Consider the following 9,314-nt stretch of genomic DNA (forward strand, 5'->3'; position numbering starts at 1 on the left):
AGGGCTAGGAGAAAAAGTTGACATAAGATATAATTGGGACCTTGAAAGACTTTAATTTCTTCTCCTTCTCTTCCCTTCATTTACTGTTCTAGGCATAACAAATATCACATATTTGATTTGAAAACAATATTGTGTAGGGACTAAAGTTAGGAATCCCTACTTAAACATTCTTAATGTACTCTTGACTTGAAATCATTATGAATCATCTGGTTTAACTTTATAGAGCAAATGTGAAATAAAGAGTAATTGCATCAGAGTAGGTCTTTGGAGGGGCTACTTTGGAAGAAAATACAGAAATCTGAGACATACACTTCTGTCTAGTGCTGCATTTAAATTTCAGATTCCAACCGCAGTTGTGATTGTTTTTAGTTTGTTAGCTGCCTAGGGTGTTATTTTAAGAAAGCAGAAGCACCATCATTTGCACACTCCTTATACTTCACACACCTTAACCCTGACTTTTTAGCTTCAGTTTTTCTAAAGAAGTGAAGCCAAGATGAAGAACCATTTGCTTTTCTGGGGAGTCCTAGCCATTTTTGTTAAGGCTGTTCTTGTGACAGGTATGTGGTATTTTGAAAATTAACCCAGATAAAAGGAAAAATACAACACAGATCTGCTCTTCAGTTTTAAACATTTGTGTTTGTGCTTCAGTTAGCTAGCTGTCTGGCTACTTTTTTCTAACATGCCTTAACCTTCATATGGGCAGTGATCTTTCTGCAGATGAGACTCATTGTAATTCTTTTTATTCTTTTTTTCCTCTTATTTGTTTGCCTACTATAACTTAGAGAATAAGAAAATATATGTATCTGGATAAGTGCTGACAGCTATACTTATATAAATTTTCATATTGAATCTTGAAAATCAGTAATCCTCTCCTTGAGTACCTTAAGAGAATATTCTGGAGACATGATATGATCATTATTGTAATTGTAATAATTACAATATAGAATTCTTGGGATTTTACTTACCCAGGGAGATTGATATTGCTTCTAACAACTTTCCTGAATCTGAGCCTACAGATTTCTTATGACACTTTAACAATGTTTAATATTATACAGGTTGCCTATAACTTGATGGCACAGCTGTGGTTGTTTTGTTTATTAACCTTTCAAACTACTGTAGAAAATGGAATACACCCTGACCATAGATGTAATAATGTTCATGTAGAAGGGCAAAGTTAGAAATGATATAATTTGGCCTGTTTCTAACACTTACTGAGCTTATTTCTCTCATTTCAGAACAGGGTATGTTGTAATTAAGAAGTCGTTTTAAATATATTTTTTGCTAAGTTAGCATTAGAAATAATGAATTTCTAATAATATTTAAACATAAAGATAGTAGAATTAAAAATGTACAGTATATGGATCTCTAATATATAAATAAAAATTTATGAACATGTTTATATATCTATAAACATATATATGAAATACATATAGATACATTTGTAAAAGATCTGTCATTTCTTAAGTACATACTATTTTTCAGGCATTATGTTAGCGGCTTTACATATACTATTCCATTTAATTCTCACAGTAATCACTTGAGATAGGTACTATTAATATTTCTAACACATGGTTGAGTCCACTGAGATTTAGAAAGATGAAATAACTTAGCTACAATCACATGGCAAGCATGTGGTAGGTAGAACCCAGGCCATCTAACCCTATAGACCACACTCCTAACTTCTATCCTCTTTTGCCTATATAGGAGAATCACTTTTTAGTAAACTCATGTTTAAATCTAGTATGTGTTGTTAAGCATATTTTCTTATTTTTTGAACTGAATTAAATTTAACAAATATTTATTGAGCACCTGCTATGTCTCAGGTGCTCTTGGAATAAAGTAAGGTACATTCTAGTACTAACAGGTTTATTAGGAAAAATGCTGTCTGTCAGTGAGAATATTAGGATCTTTTAAGCCTTGGTGCATTGACTGTATTTGTATATTCCCTGGAAGATGTATTAGGTTGCCTAATATTTTTATATGATAACAGTAAGTAGTAATAAACAGGAATAGTTTTTTCCTAGGTTTCTGGTAAGAAAATTAATTATATGGGGCACCTGGGTGGCTGAGTCAGTTGAGCATCTGACTTTGACTCGGGTCATGATCTTGTGGTTCCGGAGTTTGAGCCTGGCGTCGGGCTCTGTGATGACAGCTTAGAGCCTGGAGCCTGCTTCGGATTCTATGTCTCCCTCTCTCTCTGCTCTTACCCTGCTCATGCTCTGTCTTTCTCTCCTTCAAAAAGTAAATAAACATTAAAAAAATTTGAAAAAAAAAAAGAAAAGAAATTATATGCTATAAATAAAATAAAGACATTTTCTATTTAAGACTTAATAGACAAGTCACATGCTTGACTCAATCGGTATTTTTGGTCAGGCGTTACATACTCATTTGTATTTTATTGAGAAAAACATTTAAGAGTCTTGAATATAGGAGTAGGGAAAAGACACCACTTAAGTCATCTTATTCTTTTCAAAATGTTAAGGAAAGTTTTATTATTATGTTGAATTGAATTCATAATGTTTCTCCTGCAATACTGTACAGACTTTGGGGCATCTGGGTGGCTCAGTCGGTTAAGCATCCGACTTCGGCTCAGGTCACGATCTCATGGTCCGTGAGTTCGAGCCCCGCGTTGGGCTCTGTGCTGACAGCTCAGACCCTGGAGCCTGCTTCGGATTCTGTGTCTCCCTCTCTCTCTCTGCTCCTCTCCCGTTCATGCTCTGTCTCTCTCTGTCTCAAAAATAAATAAAAAAAAATTAAAAAAAAAGATATTTAATACTGTACAGACTTTTATCAGAAGACATATTAAGAAGTTATGAATAATGCCATAATAATGCATTGTAAAGTACTTCCAACAATTTGAAGTACAAAACAATGGTCTTAAAATGTTTTTGTAATGACTGTTAATCATTAAGACTGAAATACTGCAATTAGGTCCTCTCTGTTCTGGGATATCTTTGAAATAATTAGACTTCCAATTAAAATTATATCTATCCTGATCAATTTTATTGTAGTGGGTTATAAGATTTTTTTTTCTAAAGCACCCTACATTGAGTAAATAAAAGCTAAAATTTGTGAATTCTATCAAATTCAGTATTCTGGCTGGGAAATTATACTATAGTTTTGCAAGATGTTACCACTGGGAGAAACTAGGTAAAATGTACATGGGTTCTCTATTTGGTATTTATTATCACTGCCTGTGAATTTACAATGATCTAAAAATAAGAAAAATTAATAAAACAAAACAAAAATATATCAAATATCATTATTATTGTTTAATTAGCCTATTAAATAAAGTTGTTATAATTCTTCAAATACTTGCTAACTGATACAAGTCCTGATTATAAAAATTTTGTTTGTTTATTCTTTACAACACTTACCAGACCTCTTTTTCCAATATTCAGATTAGACAATAAATGTTGATAGTCAGAGTTAAGGCTTTAATGGTCATCTGTGTGTCCATTCAAAAGCTTGTATCTTTAATATTTTCTAAACTGTTTTTGCAAATTTATAGCACTTTACATCTATATATACCATATCTTTTAAAACAATTCCTATCAGAAATATTAACATATATAGCACTTATTATTTTATTTGAATGAATCATTATGCCATGATAACCTGATTGTTATTATGAAAAAGAAGATAGGAAAATTATAGTAAGGAATATTTAAAAATCTCACCAAGTAAGGTTATCTTGGAGAAAATGTGCCTGTTTTTAACTCTAATGCAATATAAGGAGTAAAAAAAGTTTAAATGGGGGTTCAGGAAGGATGTGACACTTCAAACTGGAACTATAAAGGCTGAAGTTATTTTTTGTTCACTTCTGAATAATTACTTTGGTCTGAGAGAAATATCATCTAGATTTTTTGTTTTCTCTATCATTTTGTCATTTGGCACCGATTTTTACAAGGCTGCATTATTCAGAGAGCTGTGCCTCTATTAAAAGTATTAGATGAAAATCAGAGATACTTCAGCCAGGTTCCCATAGACTGGTCCAAGAGAAAAAGAAAAAAATTTGTTTGGAGTGCATTTGGATTTCCTTCTTGATGCTGTAAGATTCCGCTTAGCATTTTAGATTAGGAAAGAGAACAAATGGAGAAAGCTGAAACTGATCAACCACAAAACTTAGTTTTTCTACAGGAAAAAAGATAAATTACCTCAGTAAAAGTCCATAAACAGACCTTTCCCCCCCTTTCTTCTTAATAATGTTTTATCTTCAAGCCCAAGATGAAGATGAAAGGACTGTTCTCGTTGACAACAAATGTAAGTGTGTCCGGATTACTTCCAGGATCATCCCTTCTGCTGAAGATCCTAATGAAGACATTGTGGAGAGAAACATCAGAATTATGTACGTGGCATTTAAAAAAATTTTTTTTCTGCATGTTGTAAGCAGAGATACTTTCAGATATTAGCTACTGTTTGAATGTAATATCTGTCTATACCCCTCTTTTTGATGTGCAGCACTTAGAAGAACTTATTTCTAAACTGTAAAAAAAGGTTAATTATCTATGTGCATATATAGACACGCAGACTTTATGTGAGAGTTAAAAATGCTAATGGACAAAAGCACCTAGAACAGTGTTTGACCCACAGTAGACCCTCATACATGTTTATTACTTATCTGTCTCATTAGTTAAAATCTTTCCTGATATTACTAGACCCTTATACTCTAATAAGGAATAGATTCATTCATTCATTCATTCATTCATTCATTCATTCATTCATTCGGGAAACATTTATTGACTGCTACTAAATGCCAGTGAGGATTGGAGCTGGGGATACAACAGTTTATATAAAACACAGCCCATGCCATCAAATAATCTACAGTCTGGTAGGAAATTTTAAGCAGTTTAAAAGGCAATCACAGTATTGTAAATGCTATGACAGGAATAAGCATAAGATATTTCAGAAGCACTAAGGAGGGGCACCCAGTCCAGTCCTGGAGGGTGAAGGGAAAGTGGTGGTGGGAGTCAGGTGTTTGGAGTTAGTAGGTGGAAGTGGCTGTTAGCTGAGTGGGAGTTAATTGGGTAAATGTGTGTGGGGAGTGACAGGGTTGGTAGGTGAGGCAGATCATTCCAGGGAAAGGAAATGATTGCTGTAAGGAATTGTATGAGATCATCACGTAACATGCTTACCATAATCCCAGGCGCACTGTAAATACTTAGTAAATGTCAGAACTGTTAACTGCTTTTGTTATTGTTAAGACTTGGAGATGAGAAAAGCCTAGTAAATATGTGGAATTGCAAGCAGCTGCTTACAGCTGGCATGTAAAGAGGGCGGCATGGTGAGAGATGGGGCTGGAGAGGGGGAAGCATATCATGAAGTGCCTTCTGTGCCATCATAAGGGTACTCTGTTATTTGTGTGAAGACACTATAGGATTTAGGCAGAGAAGAAAATTAGGCTAGTATTTTAGAGGCCATTTTGGCGATAATGTGGCTAATATATTGCTACGATCTAGGAAAGAAACGGCGGTGTCCTGAACTGTGCACAGATTGCAAAGGATCAGAGTCAGTTGAACTGGTAGATGGATTAGATATGGGTCATTACAGAGAGGGAGGACTTAGAGACGGTGTCTAAGGTTTTGGCTTGACATGTATGTAGATGGTATTGCTAAATCCATCGTCACGTTTTGCTTTGTGTCCTTTGGTAGGGAGGGGTGCACATGAGGAGGAATGATGACATAGATGAAAAAAATGTAAGCATTAATGAAATCACCTCAACTAGTTGAGAAGGGCTACCTAATTTTTCATGGAACATCACCAAATCTAGGGATCTTGAGTCCAGTTACAGCTTTGCTACTTAGTAGTTGTGTGAACTTGGGTAGATCATAGAGCTCTACAGTTGATACTTTCTGCAGTCCTAAAATATGGATAATAATATCCATTTATTCCACAAATATTGAGCACATTCTACATGCCACACATCTAGAAAGGCATTGAGAAAGCATAAATGTTTTTGCCACAAAGAACTTACATCATCTACTACAGCAACCACTCTGTAGACAAGCAACTATGAAATGGCCTTTGCCATAATAAAGATACATGAACTTCATACATGAATGTCAGTGAGACAACAGAGGAAGGAGTTTGTCCAGGGGTGAGAATAATCATCATAAAGAGGGTAAAACTTGAGCTGATTTTTAAAGGAAAATCAGGGATTTGCCAACTAAGTGAAGATCATCGACAGAGGAGCTTCTGGGAGATTTATTTTGAATGGGAAATGTTTAAAATATGCAAATTACTGTGAAATCTGAGCAATAGTATTACTGTAGAGTGCTTGTAGAGTGTTATAGAGTACAAATGTACTAAACTGCTGATGAGACAGTAAGTACTGTCCAGCAATATACCTATTACCAAAAATAGCAATATTTGCTAGTTTCATTATTTTGATCTCTTTTGTTTCTTTTTTTTAGCGTTCCTCTGAACAACAGGGAGAATATCTCTGATCCCACCTCACCACTGAGAACCAACTTTGTGTACCATTTGTCTGATGTGTAAGAGATTTTCTCCTTCATACTAATATAGATATGGAAGTTCATAACTTTTATTTAAACTTGTTAGTAAGAATGTTTCTGAATATATGAGGAATAAACATTTACCGATATAATTTGAGCTTTGAATACATTAATTCCTGTGCTCATTATGAGATATCATACATTTATAAAACTTTATCACAGATAAAAGTTAGCTATACATTTATTCTTATTTATTTATTTATTTATTTATTTATTTATTAATGTTTTATTTTATTATTGAGAGACAGAGAGAGACAGAGCATGAGCATGGGAGTGGCAGAGACAGGGGGAGACACAGAATCTGAAGCAGGCTCCATGCTCTGAGCCCTCAGCACAGAGCTCTACGCGGTGTTTGAACTCACAAACCGGGAGATCACGACCTGAAGTCGGAAGCCTAACCGACCGAGCCACCCAGGCACCCCAGCTATAAATTTATTCTAAATTAGAAATTATTGCCATTAGTACAGGAAGGGCCAATTTGTCTTAATAGCTAGATAATTGGATTTCAGACATATTAACATGTAGGTGTTACTTTGGAAACTATGGAATCCAACATCAGACAATTTCTTTTCCTTAAAAATATTCTTCCTGGGGCGCCTTGGGTGGCTCAGTTGGATAAGCATCCGATTTCACTCAGGTCATGATCTCACCGTTCATGGGTTTGAGCCCCGCATCGGGCTCTGTGCTGACAGTTCAGAGCCTGGATCCTGCTTCTGATTCTGTGTATCCCCCTCTCTCTCTCTGCCCCTCTCCCACTCATACTCTGTCTCTCTCTCAAAAATAAATAAACGTTAAAAAAAATTAAAAAAAAATTCTTCCTTCCCAGGGCATCTGGGTGGCTCAGTTGGTTAAGCATCTGAATCTTCCTTTTGGCTCAGGCCATGATCTTGCAATTCGTGAGATCGAGGCCTGCATCAGGCTCTACGCTGACAGCCTGGAGTCTGCTTGGGATTCTCTTTCCCTCTCTCACTGTTCCTTCCCCACGTGCATGCACCAGCTTTCTGTCTCTCAAAATAAACTTAAAAAATATTTCTTCCTTCTTTGTCACTGTACATAACCTGTTTAATCCTCCTTTACGGTTAGGAACAAACCTAACAGACTAGAAGGTGAGGTACAGTATAGACAAAACCATGATATTGTCATATCATTAATTTATATTGTTTACTTTCAACGAATTTTTGTATATTAAAGGCTGAAAAATCCTGTTAACTATTCTGTATTGTAGAGCAGTTGAGGTCTGAAAGGAGCTACCTTTTGTTAGTGGTCAAGTCAGAGCTGCAAGAGCCAGCTGATTTTGGATAGAAACGAATAGTCACTCAGGTTCTGATACAACATCTGGTGGATATTGTCTAATACGTATTTTTATTTTTCAGCTGTAAAAAATGTGATCCTGTGGAAGTAGAGCTCGATAATCAAATAGTTATGGCCAGCCAAAGCAACATCTGTGATGAAGAGAGTGAGGTCTGCTACACTTATGACAGAAACAAGTGCTACACAAATCGGGTCCCATTTACCTATGGTGGTGTGACCAGGATGGTGGAAACAGCCTTGACCCCGGATTCCTGTTACCCTGACTAACTGAAGTCACTGCTGACTGCATAGCTCCTTATCTTAAAAGGCTCTTCATTTCGATGCAGAAAGTTAATATATTTACCACCAGTGAATTTGAAACAATGATTTTTTTTTCTTCATGTAAAACTAACCCCCCCAATTGAAATAGTAACATTATTATTTTTATTGAAATGACTTTTCAGCTGTATGTTCTTAACTCTAAGTAGTGAAGTCTCTCATTATCCTTGCCCGAAGGGGTAGATGCCCTTAAGAATATAATTCCTAGCATTTAAAAAGAAACAAGGGGAGAAAATAAAACTCAAAAGAGTAAAAATCAGAAGACATAATTAAATTTCAACTTTCTTTTTTTTTTTTGGCATTGCCTTGGAGAGCCAGAGCTTTTGCACCTTCCATACTGTTCTCTTTTTAAAAAGTGTCACTGTGCAGAGAAAATTTATATGTAAACATAGGTCAATTATATGTCTTCACTAGAAAAATAATAATTGGAAAACGTGTTTCCAAAATATTTGTAAAAGTAATTTAAAATGGGATCTCCATTTATGAGACTAATGAGCTGAATGTGACATCATTAAATGTGTATTTGGAAAATATATTTTGACATAGCACAGATTTGATGGCAGATGACACAGACTTTTCCTTGATAATCAGGGTAGTGTAGGAAAGTTCCATTGGAAATCATGTATGTTGTAACTGAATCTGATGAAATGTGTATTCCAAAATATGTATTCTCTAGCACAGTTTGAATAATTAAATAGATTCATAAGCATATACCTGTGTGAAATAATTTATTGACAAAAATTGTGGAAACTTTGTTGTATGTAAGTTAAAATATAACTTATTACTGATGACAGTGTGTAAGTACGATATAATTATGCATTAATCACTGAATTCATACCTGTACATATTTGAAGTAGCTTCGTCATTTAAACCTAGAATTAAATTAAAAGGCAAGGTCCTTCTTGACAAACATAGTGTTTATCGTGGCACATAAACTTCTTATGGCAGAAAGCCAAGGCCAGTTGACATACATATCCCAGGGTTCTGTGGAAAGTAAATGCTGACTTTGGATTTGAAATAATGGGAGGCTGCTTAGTAAAAGTTTCCTGAAGAGGCGTTGTTCTGTTTTCTCTCTCTCTCTTTTTTTTTTTTAAAGTTTATTTACTTTGACAGAGAGAGCGAGAGCATGTGCGCATGAGTGAGCGAGTGGGGGAGGGGCAGAGTGACAGG

General features: G+C 35.2%; 1 protein-coding gene across 1 annotated transcript; it reads left to right on the forward strand.

The window, feature by feature from the left end:
* The first annotated feature begins 403 nt into the window (after window positions 1-403).
* On the forward strand, window positions 404-8,855 carry JCHAIN (joining chain of multimeric IgA and IgM). Its single transcript, XM_042936237.1, has 4 exons — window positions 404-557; window positions 4,222-4,348; window positions 6,414-6,494; window positions 7,889-8,855. The coding sequence occupies exons 1-4, from the start codon at window positions 494-496 to the stop codon at window positions 8,091-8,093; spliced, it is 477 nt and encodes a 158-aa protein (XP_042792171.1). The 5' UTR covers window positions 404-493; the 3' UTR covers window positions 8,094-8,855.
* The last annotated feature ends 459 nt before the right edge of the window (window positions 8,856-9,314 follow it).

This window comes from Panthera leo, chromosome B1, assembly GCF_018350215.1.
Source record: "Panthera leo isolate Ple1 chromosome B1, P.leo_Ple1_pat1.1, whole genome shotgun sequence".
NCBI classification, from domain to species: domain Eukaryota; kingdom Metazoa; phylum Chordata; class Mammalia; order Carnivora; family Felidae; genus Panthera; species Panthera leo.